General features: G+C 44.0%; 1 protein-coding gene across 1 annotated transcript; it reads left to right on the forward strand.

The window, feature by feature from the left end:
* The first annotated feature begins 6,504 nt into the window (after positions 1-6,504).
* si:dkeyp-73b11.8 (BPTI/Kunitz domain-containing protein) lies at positions 6,505-17,778 on the forward strand. The gene is made up of 6 exons (XM_065022174.1): positions 6,505-6,650; positions 12,955-13,161; positions 14,156-14,332; positions 14,861-14,905; positions 16,754-16,832; positions 16,985-17,778. Exons 1-6 carry the CDS (start codon positions 6,581-6,583, stop codon positions 17,067-17,069), a joined length of 663 nt encoding a protein of 220 aa, XP_064878246.1. The 5' UTR covers positions 6,505-6,580; the 3' UTR covers positions 17,070-17,778.
* Positions 17,779-19,501: the final 1,723 nt, after the last annotated feature.

Raw genomic sequence — 19,501 nt, forward strand, 5'->3', positions numbered from 1 at the left:
ATAGTTGTCTTTGCTGTCTTCGTATCCAAGATAATTGTGTAGTTTAGAGTGTGTAGTCTTAGAGTGATTATCTTAATTTACCGAGGTTAGCTAGCCAGCTATCTGTCGTCCTTAACGTAGGAGACACTGCTAGCTAGCCTACAGCTAGCCAACGTCTACCGAATAGAACTTCCTCACTCAACAACCCGGTCGCATTCCGCTTCGCTCCACAGGTAGTATCAAATTTTCATTTCATTTCATTACAGTACAACGGTTTGATTTGTTTGATCGTAGCTAGCTACATAGCTAGCTACATAGCCGTCTTTGTATCAAAGATAATTGTGTAGTCTAGAGCGATTTCCTAGGTTAGCTAGCCAGCTATTGTCGTTCTTTTAACGCAACGTAACGTAATCAACACTGCTAGCTAGCCAGCTAGCCCCCGAATCAACAACGCAGCCACTGCCAGCTAGCCTACAAAGTCAACAACGCAGCCACTGCCAGCTAGCCTACTTCAGCAGTACTGTATCATTTTAGTCAATAAGATTCTTGCTACGTAAGCTTAACTTTCTGAACATTCGAGACGTGTAGTCCACTTGTCATTCCAATCTCCTTTGCATTAGAGTAGCCTCTTCTGTAGCCTGTCAACTATGTGTCTGTCTATCCCTGTTCTCTCCTCTCTGCACAGACCATACAAACGCTCCACACCGCGTGGCCGCGGCCACCCTAATCTGGTGGTCCCAGCGCGCACGACCCACGTGGAGTTCCAGGTCTCCGGTAGCCTCTGGAACTGCCAATCTGCGGCCAACAAGGCAGAGTTCATCTCAGCCTATGCCTCCCTCCAGTCCCTCGACTTCTTGGCACTGACGGAAACATGGATCACCACAGATAACACTGCTCTCTCTTCGTCCGCCCACGTGTTCTCGCACACCCCGAGAGCTTCTGGTCAGCGGGGTGGTGGCACCGGGATCCTCATCTCTCCCAAGTGGTCATTCTCTCTTTCTCCCCTTACCCATCTGTCTATCGCCTCCTTTGAATTCCATGCTGTCACAGTTACCAGCCCTTTCAAGCTTAACATCCTTATCATTTATCGCCCTCCAGGTTCCCTCGGAGAGTTCATCAATGAGCTTGATGCCTTGATAAGCTCCTTTCCTGAGGACGGCTCACCTCTCACAGTTCTGGGCGACTTTAACCTCCCCACGTCTACCTTTGACTCATTCCTCTCTGCCTCCTTCTTTCCACTCCTCTCCTCTTTTGACCTCACCCTCTCACCTTCCCCCCCTACTCACAAGGCAGGCAATACGCTCAACCTCATCTTTACTAGATGCTGTTCTTCCACTAACCTCATTGCAACTCCCCTCCAAGTCTCCGACCACTACCTTGTATCCTTTTCCCTCTCGCTCTCATCCAACACTTCCCACACTGCCCCTACTCGGATGGTATCGCGCCGTCCCAACCTTCGCTCTCTCTCCCCCGCTACTCTCCTCTTCCATCCTATCATCTCTTCCCTCTGCTCAAACCTTCTCCAACCTATCTCCTGATTCTGCCTCCTCAACCCTCCTCTCCTCCCTTTCTGCATCCTTTGACTCTCTATGTCCCCTATCCTCCAGGCCGGCTCGGTCCTCCCCTCCCGCTCCGTGGCTCGACGACTCATTGCGAGCTCACAGAACAAGGCTCCGGGCAGCCGAGCGGAAATGGAGGAAAACTCGCCTCCCTGCGGACCTGGCATCCTTTCACTCCCTCCTCTCTACATTTTCCTCTTCTGTCTCTGCTGCTAAAGCCACGTTCTTCCACTCTAAATTCCAAGCATCTGCCTCTAACCCTAGGAAGCTCTTTGCCACCTTCTCCTCCCTCCTGAATCCTCCTCCCCTTCCCCCTCCTCCCTCTCTGCAGATGACTTCGTCAACCATTTTGAAAAGAAGGTCGACGACATCCGATCCTCGTTTGCTAAGTCAAACGACACCGCTGGTTCTGCTCACACTGCCCTACCCTGTGCTCTGACCTCTTTCTTCCCTCTCTCCAGATGAAATCTCGCGTCTTGTGACGGCCGCCGCCCAACAACCTGCCCGCTTGACCCTATCCCCTCTCTTCTCCAGACCATTTCCGGAGACCTTCTCCTTACCTCACCTCGCTCATCAACTCATCCCTGACCGCTGGCTACGTCCCTTCCGTCTTCAAGAGAGCGAGAGTTGCACCCCTTCTGAAAAAACCTACACTCGATCCCTCCGATGTCAACAACTACAGACCAGTATCCCTTCTTTCTTTTCTCTCCAAAACTCTTGAACGTGCCGTCCTTGGCCAGCTCTCCCGCTATCTCTCTCAGAATGACCTTCTTGATCCAAATCAGTCAGGTTTCAAGACTAGTCATTCAACTGAGACTGCTCTTCTCTGTATCACGGAGGCGCTCCGCACTGCTAAAGCTAACTCTCTCTCCTCTGCTCTCATCCTTCTAGACCTATCGGCTGCCTTCGATACTGTGAACCATCAGATCCTGTGGCGTCTCCGGCGCGGCCCACGCTTGGATTGCGTCCTACCTGACAGGTCGCTCCTACCAGGTGACGTGGCGAGAATCTGTCTCCTCACCACGCGCTCTCACCACTGGCGTCCCCCAGGGCTCTGTTCTAGGCCCTCTCCTATTCTCGCTATACACCAAGTCACTTGGCTCTGTCATAACCTCACATGGTCTCTCCTATCATTGCTATGCAGACGACACACCATTAATCTTCTCCTTTCCCCCTTCTGATGACCAGGTGGCGAATCGCATCTCTGCATGTCTGGCAGACATATCAGTGTGGATGACGGCTCACCACCTCAAGCTGAACCTCGGCAAGACGGAGCTGCTCTTCCTCCCGGGGAAGGACTGCCCGTTCCATGATCTCGCCATCACGGTTGACAACTCCGTTGTGTCCTCCTCCCAGAGCGCTAAGAACCTTGGCGTGATCCTGGACAACACCCTGTCGTTCTCAACTAACATCAAGGCGGTGGCCCGTTCCTGTAGGTTCATGCTCTACAACATCCGCAGAGTACGACCCTGCCTCACACAGGAAGCGGCGCAGGTCCTAATCCAGGCACTTGTCATCTCCCGTCTGGATTACTGCAACTCGCTGTTGGCTGGGCTCCCTGCCTGTGCCATTAAACCCCTACAACTCATCCAGAACGCCGCAGCCCGTCTGGTGTTCAACCTTCCCAAGTTCTCTCACGTCACCCCGCTCCTCCGCTCCCTCCACTGGCTTCCAGTTGAAGCTCGCATCCGCTACAAGACCATGGTGCTTGCCTCACGGAGCTGTGAGGGGAACGGCACCTCAGTACCTCCAGGCTCTGATCAGGCCCTACACCCAAACAAGGGCACTGCGTTCATCCACCTCTGGCCTGCTCGCCTCCCTACCACTGAGGAAGTACAGTTCCCGCTCAGCCCAGTCAAAACTGTTCGCTGCTCTGGCCCCCCAATGGTGGAACAAACTCCCTCACGACGCCAGGACAGCGGAGTCAATCACCACCTTCCGGAGACACCTGAAACCCCACCTCTTTAAGGAATACCTAGGATAGGATAAAGTAATCCTTCTCACCCCCCCCCTTAAAAGATTTAGATGCACTATTGTAAAGTGGCTGTTCCACTGGATGTCATAAGGTGAACGCACCAATTTGTAAGTCGCTCTGGATAAGAGCGTCTGCTAAATGACTTAAATGTAAATGTAAATGTAAATGTATGTTATCATGTGTGTGTGTGCATGTGTCTGTGCCTATGTTTGTTACTTCACAGTCCCCGCTGTTCCTTAAGGTGTATTTTTACCTGCTTTTTAAATCTGATTCAACTGCTTGCATCAGTTACCTGATGTCGGCATCGCGCCGACAGAAACAAGCATCTTTCTGGTAAGAAGAGGGGCGGGGGTGGATGACTTATGATTAACGAGACGTGGTGTGATCATAACAACATACAGGAACTCAAGTCCTTCTGTTCACCTGACTTAGAATTCCTCACAATCAAATGTTGACCGCATTATCTACCAAGGGAATTCTCTTCGATTATAATCACAGTCGTGTATATTCCTCCCCAAGTAGACACATCTATGGCCCTGAACAAACTTTATTTGACCACTTAATATAATGCTTACATACCCTACATTACTCATCTCATATGTACAGTGGGGAGAACAAGTATTTTGCAGGTTTTCCTCCTTACAAAGCATGTTGAGGTCTGTCATTTTTTTTATCATAGGTACACTTCAACTGTGAGACGGAATATAAAACAAAAATCCATAAAATCACATTGTATGATGAGAATTCCGGCTCTAACAGACCTGTTAGTTTTTCTTTAAGAAGCCCTCCTGTTCTCCACTCATTACCTGTATTAACTGCACCTGTTTGAACTGGTTAGCTGTATAAAAGACACCTGTCCACACACTCAATCAGACAGACTCCAACCTCTCCACAATGGCCAACACCAGAGAGCTGTGTGAGGACATCAGGGATTGCCCCCCCCCCCCTCTCTTTTACACCGCTATTACACTCTGTTGTTATCATCTATGCATAGTTACTTTAATAACTCTACCTACATGTACATATTACCTCAACAAACCGACTCTGTACCGGCACCCCCTGTATATAGTCTTGCTATTGTGGTTTTACTGCTGCTCTTAAATTACTTTTATTTCTTATTCTTATTCATATTTTTTTTATCTGCATTGTTGGTTAGGGGCTCGTAAGTAAGCATTTCACTGTGAGGTCTACTACACCTGTTGTATTCAGCATTTCACTGTAAGGTCTACTACACCTGTTGTATTCAGCATTTCACTGTAAGGTCTACTACACCTGTTGTATTCAGCATTTCACTGTAAGGTCTACTACACCTGTTGGTTAGGGGCTCGTAAGTAAGCATTTCACTGTAAGGTCTACTACACCTGTTGTATTCAGCATTTCACTGTAAGGTCTACTACACCTGTTGTATTCAGCATTTCACTGTGAGGTCTACCTACACCTGTTGTATTCAGCATTTCACTGTAAGGTCTACTACACCTGCTGTATTCAGCATTTCACTGTAAGGTCTACTACACCTGCTGTATTCAGCATTTCACTGTGAGGTCTACTACACCTGTTGTATTCAGCATTTCACTGTAAGGTCTACTACACCTGTTGGTTAGGGGCTCGTAAGTAAGCATTTCACTATAAGGTCTACTACACCTGCTGTATTCAGCATTTCACTGTGAGGTCTACTACACCTGCTGTATTCAGCATTTCACTGTAAGGTCTACTACACCTGCTGTATTCAGCATTTCACTGTGAGGTCTACTACACCTGTTGTATTCAGCATTTCACTGTGAGGTCTACTACACCTGTTGTATTCAGCATTTCATTGTGAGGTCTACTACACCTGTTGTATTCAGCATTTCACTGTAAGGTCTACTACACCTGTTGTATTCAGCATTTCACTGTAAGGTCTACCTACACCTGTTGTATTCAGCATTTCACTGTAAGGTCTACTACACCTGTTGTATTCAGCATTTCACTGTACTGTGAGGTCTACTACACCTGTTGTATTCAGCATTTCACTGTAAGGTCTACTACACCTGTTGTATTCAGCATTTCACTGTAAGGTCTACTACACCTGTTGTATTCAGCATTTCACTGTAAGGTCTACTACACCTGTTGTATTCAGCATTTCACTGTAAGGTCTACTACACCTGTTGTATTCAGCATTTCACTGTAAGGTCTACTACACCTGCTGTATTTGGCACATGTGACTAATACAATTTGATTTGATTTGAGAGCAATGTTAAAGTCAAGTCACGACATGTGATTATTCATTCACAACTAGGATGTTGCTGGGCCCAGTGCAGGCAGTGTGGTCCCCTGGTCTTCTGGTCCCAGTGCTGTGGTAAAGGACGCTAGACTTAGCATAGACAGCTCAGAGGTGAGTGCAGTGGAGGTAGGAAGAATATGTTGGCTCTATATGTAATAGCGATTAACAGGAGTGACAGACATTGGGGTGATGTGGGCTAGCGTGGCTAAAATGCCAGGGCTTAATTTTTGTCCCAGTCCGTCCCTGCTTGGTTTGCGTTTTTTTTTTTGTGCACATGTATTCATGGAACAGTAAATTAAAGTTAATAAACAAATTGGAGCAAATACTTTTACAGTATTTGAAAAAAAGTGTGATCTCTGGTTAAAGATCGAGTTTTGACATCCTCTCTATATGTTAACCTATACAGCACAAACAGATCTGGGACCAGGCTAACAGATCTGGGACCAGGCTAACAGATCTGGGACCAGGCTAACAGATCTGGGACCAGGCTAACAGATCTGGGACCAGGCTAACAGATCTGGGACCAGGCTAACTGATCTGGGCCCAGGCTAACAGATCTGGGACCAGGCTAACAGATCTGGGACCAGGCTAATATCCTTTTTGCACCCAATACCCTTATAGTACACTCCTTTTACCTGGGGCCCATATGGAATAGGGTTTGGGACACAACCCTGGTATCAGAGGAACCATTATAAGTACAAAGGTCAGTGATGTTAACTGCCAATCCTCCACTTCCCCTGTAGTTTACTGGAGACTACAATCGTCATTCACTCTGCTGAAGACTAGAGAGAACACACAGACAACATCATGAAACAAATGGTCATATTTGGGGTTTTTCCTTTTGCTACATTCTACATGGTTCACACTGAAGTACCAGGTAGGTTCAACCATTTAGTATTTATGTGTGACTACCTCAGTCAGTACCAGGTAGGTTCAACCATTTAGTATTTATGTGACTACCTCAGTCAGTACCAGGTAGGTTCAACCATTTAGTATTTATGTGTGACTACCTCAGTCAGTACCAGGTAGGTTCAACCATCTAGTATTTATGTGACTACCTCAGTCAGTACCAGGTAGGTTCAACCATTTAGTATTTATGTGTGACTACCTCAGTCAGTACCAGGTAGGTTCAACCATCTAGTATTTATGTGACTACCTCAGTCAGTACCAGGTAGGTTCAACCATTTAGTATTTATGTGACTACCTCAGTCAGTACCAGGTAGGTTCAACCATTTAGTATTTATGTGTGACTACCTCAGTCAGTACCAGGTAGGTTCAACCATCTAGTATTTATGTGACTACCTCAGTCAGTACCAGGTAGGTTCAACCATTTAGTATTTATGTGTGACTACCTCAGTCAGTACCAGGTAGGTTCAACCATCTAGTATTTATGTGACTACCTCAGTCAGTACCAGGTAGGTTCAACCATTTAGTATTTATGTGACTACCTCAGTCAGTACCAGGTAGGTTCAACCATTTAGTATTTATGTGTGACTACCTCAGTCAGTACCAGGTAGGTTCAACCATTTAGTATTTATGTGTGACTACCTCAGTCAGTACCAGGTAGGTTCAACCATTTAGTATTTATGTGACTACCTCAGTCAGTACCAGGTAGGTTCAACCATCTAGTATTTATGTGTGACTACCTCAGTCAGTACCAGGTAGGTTCAACCATCTAGTATTTATGTGACTACCTCAGTCAGTACCAGGTAGGTTCAACCATTTAGTATTTATGTGTGACTACCTCAGTCAGTACCAGGTAGGTTCAACCATCTAGTATTTATGTGACTACCTCAGTCAGTACCAGGTAGGTTCAACCATTTAGTATTTATGTGACTACCTCAGTCAGTACCAGGTAGGTTCAACCATTTAGTATTTATGTGTGACTACCTCAGTCAGTACCAGGTAGGTTCAACCATTTAGTATTTATGTGTGACTACCTCAGTCAGTACCAGGTAGGTTCAACCATTTAGTATTTATGTGACTACCTCAGTCAGTACCAGGTAGGTTCAACCATCTAGTATTTATGTGTGACTACCTCAGTCAGTACCAGGTAGGTTCAACCATCTAGTATTTATGTGACTACCTCAGTCAGTACCAGGTAGGTTCAACCATTTAGTATTTATGTGACTACCAGGTAGGTTCAGTCAGTACCAGGTAGGTTCAACCATCTAGTATTTATGTGACTACCTCAGTCAGTACCAGGTAGGTTCAACCATTTAGTATTTATGTGACTACCTCAGTCAGTACCAGGTAGGTTCAACCATCTAGTATTTATGTGACTACCTCAGTCAGTACCAGGTAGGTTCAACCATTTAGTATTTATGTGACTACCTCAGTCAGTACCAGGTAGGTTCAACCATTTAGTATTTATGTGACTACCTCAGTCAGTACCAGGTAGGTTCAACCATCTAGTATTTATGTGACTACCTCAGTCAGTACCAGGTAGGTTCAACCATTTAGTATTTATGTGTGACTACCTCAGTCAGTACCAGGTAGGTTCAACCATCTAGTATTTATGTGACTACCTCAGTCAGTACCAGGTAGGTTCAACCATCTAGTATTTATGTGTGACTACCTCAGTCAGTACCAGGTAGGTTCAACCATCTAGTATTTATGTGACTACCTCAGTCAGTACCAGGTAGGTTCAACCATCTAGTATTTATGTGACTACCTCAGTCAGTACCAGGTAGGTTCAACCATCTAGTATTTATGTGACTACCTCAGTCAGTACCAGGTAGGTTCAACCATCTAGTATTTATGTGACTACCTCAGTCAGTACCAGGTAGGTTCAACCATTTAGTATTTATGTGTGACTACCTCAGTCAGTACCAGGTAGGTTCAACCATTTAGTATTTATGTGTGACTACCTCAGTCAGTACCAGGTAGGTTCAACCATCTAGTATTTATGTGTGACTACCTCAGTCAGTACCAGGTAGGTTCAACCATCTAGTATTTATGTGTGACTACCTCAGTCAGTACCAGGTAGGTTCAACCATCTAGTATTTATGTGTGACTACCTCAGTCAGTACCAGGTAGGTTCAACCATTTAGTATTTATGTGTGACTACCTCAGTCAGTACCAGGTAGGTTCAACCATCTAGTATTTATGTGTGACTACCTCAGTCAGTACCAGGTAGGTTCAACCATCTAGTATTTATGTGACTACCTCAGTCAGTACCAGGTAGGTTCAACCATTTAGTATTTATGTGACTACCTCAGTTAGTACCAGGTAGGTTCAACCATCTAGTATTTATGTGTGACTACCTCAGTCAGTACCAGGTAGGTTCAACCATTTAATATTTATGTGTGACTACCTCAGTCAGTACCAGGTAGGTTCAACCATCTAGTATTTATGTGACTACCTCAGTCAGTACCAGGTAGGTTCAACCATCTAGTATTTATGTGTGACTACCTCAGTCAGTACCAGGTAGGTTCAACCATTTAGTATTTATGTGTGACTACCTCAGTCAGTACCAGGTAGGTTCAACCATTTAGTATTTATGTGTGACTACCTCAGTCAGTACCAGGTAGGTTCAACCATCTAGTATTTATGTGACTACCTCAGTCAGTACCAGGTAGGTTCAACCATTTAGTATTTATGTGACTACCTCAGTCAGTACCAGGTAGGTTCAACCATTTAGTATTTATGTGACTACCTCAGTCAGTACCAGGTAGGTTCAACCATCTAGTATTTATGTGACTACCTCAGTCAGTACCAGGTAGGTTCAACCATCTAGTATTTATGTGACTACCTCAGTCAGTACCAGGTAGGTTCAACCATCTAGTATTTATGTGTGACTACCTCAGTCAGTACCAGGTAGGTTCAACCATTTAGTATTTATGTGACTACCTCAGTCAGTACCAGGTAGGTTCAACCATCTAGTATTTATGTGTGACTACCTCAGTCAGTACTCTGTCTGTACATCTGAAATGAATTTGCATTTTGAGACTATGATTTCATCAAATATGTCTACCGTTCTCTGCTTATAAAGTTGTCTTATAACTCTTCTTTTACTATGTTTTCGTTCTAGCATCAAACGCTTGTAATGTTTTTCAATTAGTTTTACTCCTCTGCCACTTGAAATAAGGGAAGCCTGTCTGTGATTCTCTTCAACTTGAGTTCACTTCACTTGAGTTTGGGAGGGAGTGCAAAAAAGTCCAACACACATTTAATTCAATATAGAAAATATGACAATATTTTACAACAATATTTATTAATTTAATCAATGAATGAAGTTACTCATGTTTCAATATGTTATCCATTCAAAGATTCTGCATGTATGGTAACACTGAAACTAATATAGAACAGGGAGGTCAAAGGTTATTCTCTTCAAATCCTTTATGATCCGTGACAGTATCAGTCTGACAACATGGCGGTTTCACTGACAGTTGAAGGCTTTACTTTAGATCAAGACGTAATAAAAGACAAGCACTAATTCTCATCTGTTTCTGTGTCAAAGGTTTTCTTTCTGAAGCAGTTGAATAGAGTATACATTGTACAGTGAAATATGAATGCTTCGTACTCATCTGTTTTGATGGGCGTTGATGAGGTGTTGAAGGTTTACCTTTCGACCTTGTGGGCCATATCCAACACCAGCGTAGTGCTAAGTCCAGGTCACATGGTGTAAATCTGAGAATCATCAAGACTACAATGAAAAGAATGTGGTTGGATGTTGTTGTCCTACAGTTTAGGAGTCAGAGTTTACAGAGAATGCTGCTTCCTGTATTTGAAATGTTTTAGGACCCTATAAAGCTAGGAACAATCATTTGCCCAACAATGATAGCGATATTGCGCAAACTGAGACGGTCACATGGGTTTCTGCCATTAAGGGACTCAACAACCTCAAATCTACCCCAGACTGGGACCACAGCTAATTGTTATAGGCCTTAATACCATCAGGATAGTTAGTTGGGGTGTGGTTGCTGGATGAGAAGGGGTTATGGTCAATAAGATACAGGGAAGTTAGTTGGGCTGTGACTAGTGGTTGGGGAGGGGTTACGGTCAAGGTCAATAAGATACAGGGAAGTTGTGCTGTGGCAGCAGGCTGGATGGTTTGACCTGGTTCAGTTTTCCGCATGGTGTTCTGACCATCTCTGAAGGTCTAGACCATCTTGGTTTCAGCTCTCTGGAGGTCTAGACCATCTTGGTTCCAGTTCTCTCTCTGGAGGTCTAGACCATCTTGGTTCCAGTTCTCTCTCTGGAGGTCTAGACCACCTTGGTTCCAGTTCTCTCTCTGGAGGTCTAGACCGTCTTGGTTCCAGTTCTCTCTCTGGAGTTCGAGACCGTCTTGGTTCCAGTTCTCTCTCTGGAGGTCTAGACCATCTTGGTTCCAGTTCTCTCTCTGGAGGTCTAGACCACCTTGGTTCCAAATCTCTCTCTGGAGGTCTAGACCACCTTGGTTCCAGTTCTCTCTCTGGAGGTATAGACCACCTTGGTTCCAGTTCTCTCTCTGGAGTTCGAGACCGTCTTGGTTTCAGCTCTCTCTGGAGGTCTAGACCATCTTGGTTTCAGCTCTCTCTGGAGGTCTAGACCATCTTGGCAAAAGGACATCTTTCTACCAATGGAATCTGTGTTGCATTGTAAGGGATTGGATACATACGTCCAGAAAAATAATTAGACCGTACCTACATCTCTGTGATGGACACCCTCACTTTGACTTGCTTTAAAAACAAGAAGCCAGAAAGCCTCTAGGCTGCCATATTGAAAACGTGGGACTGAGGAGGGAGTTGAGGGTGGGACTGAGAAGGGAGTGGTGAAACTGTAGATGACATTATGATGTTTACAGCCATCATAAAAACTAGGAGTGGGCCTCTCTGGTGACAGAGTTGGTTAAACATTTACATTCAACATATTGCACGATAATCATCTGCAGTCAATCGTAGTGGATGTATGTAGTGCATGTGCTGTTTGTCTGTCTAATTCTCCCCCTCATACTGCGACATTACAACATTACAAATACAAGTGGTATACAAGTGCAATTTTCATCTTAAAATAATCTATTTTTCTAAATGCATCCAACCCCTAAATGTGTCTGCTCAGTTCTCTCTACTTTATCTCCATCTCTCCATGGTCCAGCAGCACACAGGATGTTCTCAGTTCTCTCTACTTTATCTCCATCTCTCCATGGTCCAGCAGCACACAGGATGTTCTCAGTTCTCTCAACCTGTCTTTTGTAAATGTTCCTTTTATCTTGTATGGTCCAACAGCGTACTGTGTTCTAACCCTCCCTCTCCATTTCTCTCTGTGTTCCAACAGAGTACTGTGTTCTAACCCTCCCTCTCCATTTCTCTCTGTGTTCCAACAGCGTACTGTGTTCTAACCCTCCCTATCCATTTCTCTCTGTGTTCCAACAGAGTACTGTGTTCTAACCCTCCCTCTCCATTTCTCTCTGTGTTCCAACAGAGTACTGTGTTCTAACCCTCCCTCTCCATTTCTCTCTGTGTTCCAACAGCGTACTGTGTTCTAACCCTCCCTCTCCATTTCTCTCTGTATTCCAACAGAGTACTGTGTTCTAACCCTCCCTCTCCATTTCTCTCTGTGTTCCAACAGAGTACTGTGTTCTAACCCTCCCTCTCCATTTCTCTCTGTGTTCCAACAGAGTACTGTGTTCTAACCCTCCCTCTCCATTCTCTCTGTGTTCCAACAGAGTACTGTGTTCTAACCCTCCCTTTCTCTCTGTGTTCCAACAGAGTACCTAACCCTCCCTCTCCATTTCTCTCTGTGTTCCAACAGCGTACTGTGTTCTAACCCTCCCTCTCCATTTCTCTCTGTGTTCCAACAGAGTACTGTGTTCTAACCCTCCCTCTCCATTTCTCTCTGTGTTCCAACAGAGTACTGTGTTCTAACCCTCCCTCTCCATTTCTCTCTGTGTTCCAACAGCGTACTGTGTTCTAACCCTCCCTCTCCATTTCTCTCTGTGTTCCAACAGAGTACTGTGTTCTAACCCTCCCTCTCCATTTCTCTCTGTGTTCCAACAGCGTACTGTGTTCTAACCCTCATTTCCCTCTCCATTTCTCTCTGTGTTCCAACAGAGTACTGTGTTCTAACCCTCCCTCTCCATTTCTCTCTGTGTTCCAACAGAGTACTGTGTTCTAACCCTCCCTCTCCATTTCTCTCTGTGTTCCAACAGCGTACTGTGTTCTAACCCTCCCTCTCCATTTCTCTCTGTGTTCCAACAGAGTACTGTTCCCTACCGCAGGATGAGGGTACAGCTCCAACCTCAGGAGCAGATGACTTCCAGATCCTGCTGTATTATGACGCAGCGAAAGACCTGTGCTACCCCTTCAAGTACTTGGGGGAGGGCGGCAACGCAAACCGCTTCACCCTGGAGAGGCTCTGTATGAGGAACTGTTCTGCCAAGGCAGAGGAGATCTATCCCATGGACGGTGAGATAACACACATTTAAAGTAGAACTTATAGCCTTTTAGCAACACACTTTGTTCAGGGACACATTATTCAATTTCTGTTAGTCACATGTCTGTGGAACTTGTTCAGTTTATGTCTCAGTTGTTGAATCTTGCTATGTTCATACAAATATTTAAACATGAGCTAGGCATCCTGCCAGTGGGATACCTGTTGTCAACTTCCGGTGAAATTGCAGTGCGATCAAATTCAAATAAATAATCATAAAATGTATGGATATTAAACATTTAGGTACATACAAGTGTCTTATATCGGTTGAAAGCTTAAATTAATGTTAATCTAACTGAATTGTCCGATTTATAATAGGCTTTACAGCAAAAGCATACCATGCGGACGGCGCCCCACATCAAAATATTTTTCAACCAGGACAGGTTTCATAAATTCACAAATAGCGATTAAATATTCACTTACTTTTTGAAAATCTTCCTCTGATTTGCAAACCAAAGGGTCCCAGCTACAACATGTAGTGTCGTTTTGTTAGAAAAATTCTTCTTTATATCCCAAAGTCAATTTAGTTTGCGCCATCGATTTGAGTAATCCACTCGTTTAACATGGAAAGAATGGAATCCGAAATCTACACTTAAACTTTGTTTCAACAAGTCAAAATAATTTTCTATTTTATTCTTCACGTACCCTAAAATGTAATTACACTATAATTAAAGAAGTATGTTCAATAGGAAAGCAAAATTAGCAGGTTCGCTTCGCTGCGAACGCAAACACGGATTTCCAAACTTGTGTCATCGTACTAAAACTCATATTTATTCTTCATTTTTCAAGCCTGAAACCTTGAACAAAGACTGCTGACATCTAGTGGAAGCCATAGGAATTGCAATCTGGGATTGCATATGACCCTATGCTTTCCATTGTAAGTGCATGGGCTCCTAGTGTGTAATTAATCACACATCTTGGTGTGTAATTAATGCCATCTCTCCATACCCAACCCTTGTCCTTCCCCAGAGTCAAAAGCCTGCCACTTCAAGAAGGCTCTGGGTGAATGCTTTGGCACCTACCTGCGTTATTTCTACGACCCCATCCATGAGAAGTGTAAGAAGTTTCACTGGACTGGCTGTGTGGGGAACGGGAACAGGTTCATCGACCATCATGCCTGCAATGCCACCTGTGCTGGGATTCATGGTAAAATTACATTACATAAAATTACATAGCATAGCAAAAAAATGTATTAATCAATGATGAAATATCAATTTTTCTTGTAGTGTTCAATGAAACTGAAAACTAACTACAGATGAATGTCATGTTGAAAAATAAACTGATATTATAATATCTATAATCTGATATTATAATTTATATAACAATCTGATGTTCGGTCTATAATAATCTGATGTTATAATATCTATATTAATCTGATATTATAATATCTATAATCTGATATTATAATTTATATAACAATCTGATGTTCGGTCTATAATAATCTGATAATATAATATCTATAATAATCTGATGTTATAATATCTATATTAATCTGATGATTCGGTCTATAATAATCTGATGTTATAATATCTATATTAATCTGATAATATAATATCTATATTAATCTGATAATATAATATTTATATTAATCTGATGTTATGTCTATAATAATCTGATATTATAATAACCTGATATTATGTTGTCTATAATATTTCTGACATGTTCTGTCATCAGATGAGGGTACTGAAGAGGAGGAGGATGAGCCTGATACTCCTGTTGGTGAGTAGAGAAATACACTACATGATCAAATGAATGTGGACACCTGTCGAACATCCCATTCCAAAATCATGGGCATTAATATGGAGTTGGTCTACCCTTTGCTGCTATAACAGCCTCCACTCTTCTGGGAAGGCATTAATATGGAGTTGGTCTACCCTTTGCTGCTATAACAGCCTCCACTCTTCTGGGAAGGCATTCCACTAGATGAAGGCATTAATATGGAGTTGGTCTACCCTTTGCTGCTATAACAGCCTCCACTCTTCTGGGAAGGCATTATTAATATGGAGTTGGTCTACCCTTTGCTGCTATAACAGCCTCCACTCTTCTGGGAAGGCATTAATATGGAGTTGGTCTACCCTTTGCTGCTATAACAGCCTCCACTCTTCTGGGAAGGCATTAATATGGAGTTGGTCTACCCTTTGCTGCTATAACAGCCTCCACTCTTCTGGGAAGGCTTTAATATGGAGTTGGTCCCCCCTGTGCTGCTATAACAGCCTCCACTCTTCTGGGAAGGCTTTCCACTAGATGTAGGAACATTGCTGCTATAACAGCCTCCACTCTTCTGGGAAGGCTTTCCACTAGATGTTGGATTATTGCTGCGGGGACTTGCTTCCATTCAGCCACGAGCATTAGTGAGGTCGAGCAGTGTGCTCGATGTTATACACCGGTCAGCAAACGGATGTGGCTGAAATAGCCAAATCCAATCATTTGAAGTGGTGTCCACATACTTTTGTATTGTACAGTGCATTCGGAAGTATTCAGACCCCGTAACTTTTTCCACATTTGTTACGTTACAGCCTTATTCTAAAATTTATTAAATCGTTTTTTCCCTCACCAGTCAACACACAATACCCCGTAATGACGAATCAAAACCGTTCTTAAGAAATCTGTGCAAATCTATTCAAAATAAAAAACGGAAAAATAACATTTATATAAGTATTCAGACCTTTCACAGGGTTCATCAAGGGTCTCTCCGTACTTTGCTCCGTTCATCTTTCCCTCGATCCTGACTAGTCTCCCAGTCTCTGCCTATGAAAAACATCCCCAAAGCATGATGCCTCCACCACCATGCTTCACCGTAGGGATGATGTTACCAGGTTTCCTCCAGACCTGGCGCTTGGCATTCAGTTAAATTTTGGTTTCATCAGACCAGAGAATCTTTTTTCTCATGGTCTGAGAGTCCTTTAGGTGCCTTTTGGCAAACTCCAAGAGGGCTATCATGTGCCTTTTACTGAGGAGGGGCTTCCGTCTGGCCACTCTACCATAAAAGCCTGCTTGGTGGAGTGCTGCAGAGATGGTTGTCCTTCTGGAAGGTTCTCCCATCTCCACAGAGAAACTCTGGAGCTCTGTCCCAGGGACCATTAGGTTATTGGTCACCTCCCTGACCAAGGCCCTTGTCCCCTGATTGCTTAGTTTGGCCGGGCAGCAGCTCTAGGAAGAGTCTTGATGGTTCCAAACTGTGGGACCTTATATAGACAGGTGTGTGCCTATCCAAATCATGTCCAATAAGTTGGAGGCACCTGAGCTCAATTTCGAGTCTCATGTTCGTGTCTCATATATAATTTTTTAACATTTGCAAAAATTCTAAAAACACTTTTTCACTTTGTCATTATGGGGTATTGTGTGTAGATTAATGAGAAAAATAAATAATTTAATCCATTTTAGAATAATGCTGTTAAGTAACAAAATGTGGAAAAAGCCAAGGGTTATGAATAAGTTCCAAAGGCACTGTGTAGTGTAGGTCTGTTAAAAAACAATATACTGTAGGCCTGTTCAACAGTTTGGACTTAATATTCATTTATTGTCTTCTGTTAATTAAACACTGACCTGTTATTCTGTGTCCTGCAGCCCTGATTCTAGGAGTGGTGTTTGGGATCACTGGAGCAATACTCATCATAGTCATTGTTGTCCTGGCCATGCAGAGCAAGTCAGTACACTATTCATCATTCTCTTCTCTAATCTCTTCTGTTAGGAAACTAGTTGAACAGGAAAATTAGAATCACTCAGTTTGTTCTATTTTAGTTTTTTTAGCATATTTATGCTACAAATAACGAACTGTTCTTTTATATCAAATATCAGGAAGAATCACAAAAGTGATACAAAGAAAGTGAAAGATGTCAAGCTGGAGACACAACTGCAAGAAGAACCAATTGAGATGGCGTAGAGAAGAGAAGACAACCATGAAAGGAAATTAGAATGACTAGAACGCATGATTTCATTCACGTCAACGTCCATGATGAGTTGTCGGGCAGCCATATTGAGTGTACACATGCCAGTCATTCTAATTGTAGGGGAAAAACCAGCTCTGGCCATCACCTGAATGGCCCCTCTCAGGGTGATATCATAGAGTAACATAGGCCTACAGTTGCAACTAACAAACTTCAAATTCCATATAATGTTTACCTCATTTGTTGTTGTCAGACTATTCAAAAATCATTTGTTTCTGTGTTGACAATATCGTATCTGACTTCCGCATCACAAATGTACGCCAGGCTATTTCCTCATGGTTATGTTTGACATCTCAGTTATTTTATCATGTATTTTTTATACTGTCCTCTTTTACAATAGGAATGTATGTTTATTTTAAGTAAATTTGGTAACTACTCAAATCTTCTCCACAGATTTGAAAGAATAAGCACTATTCATCATCAATTAGATTCAAGTTTGTTATTGAACTACTGAGTGTGCAACAAGATTTATCTGATATTTTAATTGTTTTTAATGTGTTTTATGTGCGACGAAAGGTTTGTGTTTGGTCTGTGTAAACATTCTAATAATAATATTAACATTCACATAGGTTTTGTAGAAGCTACTAAATGGTATGTTTTTGTAGGACATGATATGAGAATGAACCAATACACAGTTTGAAAACATTTTGTCTTTCACGGGACTGCTATGACATCGTACTGGACCAGGTTATCACCACCGATAGCGAGGGTGTCCGAGGGAGGTTGTCCTGCCCAACAAGGTTTTCCTGTCCGACAAAGGGGATGTTCCTATCCAACGGTGGTGTGTTACTGTCCAACCAGGGGGTGTTCCTATCCAACGGTGATGTGTTATTGTCCAACCAGGGGGTGTTCCTATCCAAAGGTGGTGTGTTACTGTCCAGCCAGGGGTGTGTTACTGTCCAACCAGGGGGTGTTCCTATCCAAAGGTGGTGTGTTACTGTCCAACCAGGGGGTGTTCCTATCCAAAGGTGGTGTGTTACTGTCCAACGGTGATGTGTTACTGTCCAACCAGGGGGTGTGTTACTGTCCAACCATGGGGTGTGTTACTGTCCAACCAGGGGGTGTTCCTATCCAACGGTGGTGTGTTATTGTCCAACCAGGGGGTGTTCCTATCCAACGGTGATGTGTTATTGTCCAACCAGGGGGTGTTCCTATCCAACGGTGGTATATTATTGTCCAACCAGGGGGTGTTCCTATCCAAAGGTGGTGTGTTACTGTCCAACCAGGAGTTGTTCCTATCCAACCAGGGGGTGTGTTACTGTCCAACCAGGGGGTGTTCCTATTCAACCAGGGGGTGTGTTACTGTCCAACCAGGGGGTGTTCCTATTCAACCAGGGGGTGTGTTACTGTCCAACCAGGGGGTGTTCCTATTCAACCAGGGGGTGTTCCTATCCAACAGTTATGTGTTACTGTCCAACCAGGGGGTGTTCCTTTCCAACCAGGGGGTGTTCCTATCCAAGGGTGGTGTGTTACTATCCAACCAGGGGGTGTTCCTATCCAACAGTGGTGTATTACTGTCCAACCAGGGGGTGTTCCTATCCAAGGGCGGCAGGGTAGCTTAGTGGTTAGAGCGTTGGACTAGTAACCGGAAGGTTGCAAGTTCAAACCCCCGAGCTGACAAGGTACAAATCTGTCGTTCTGCCCCTGAACAGGCAGTTAACCCACTGTTCCTAGGCCGTCATTGAAAATAAGAATCTGTTCTTAACTGACTTGCCTAGTAAAATAAAGGTAAAATAAATAAAAACTGTCCAACCAGGGGGTGTTCCTATCCAACCAGGGGGTGTTCCTATCCAACCATGGGGTGTGTTACTGTCCAACCAGGGGGTGTTCCTATCCAACCATGGGGTGTATTACTGTCCAACCAGGGGGTGTTCCTATCCAACAGTGGTGTATTACTGTCCAACCAGGGGGTGTTCCTTTCCAACGGTGATGTGTTACTGTCCAACCAGGGGGTGTTCCTATCCAACGGTGGTGTGTTACTTTCCAACCAGAGTGTGTTCCTATCTAAGGGTGGTGTATTACTGTCCAACCAGGGGGTGTTCCTATCCAACCAGGGGGTGTTCCTATCCAACGGTGATGTGTTACTGTCCAACCAGGGGGTGTTCCTATCCAACAGTGGTGTGTTACTGTCCAACCAGGGGGTGTTCCTATCCAACGGTGGTATGTTATTGTCCAACCAGGGTGTGTTCTTATCCAACGGTGGTGTGCTACTGTCCAACGGTGGTGTGTTCCTATCCAAGGGTGGTGTGTTACTGTCCAACCAGGGGGTGTTCCTATCCAACCAGGGGGTGTTCCTATCCAACCATGGGGTGTGTTACTGTCCAACCAGGGGGTGTGTTACTGTCCAACCATGGGGGGTGTTCCTATC

The sequence above is a fragment of the Oncorhynchus nerka genome, linkage group LG9a (genome assembly GCF_034236695.1).
Source record: "Oncorhynchus nerka isolate Pitt River linkage group LG9a, Oner_Uvic_2.0, whole genome shotgun sequence".
Lineage (NCBI taxonomy): Eukaryota > Metazoa > Chordata > Actinopteri > Salmoniformes > Salmonidae > Oncorhynchus > Oncorhynchus nerka.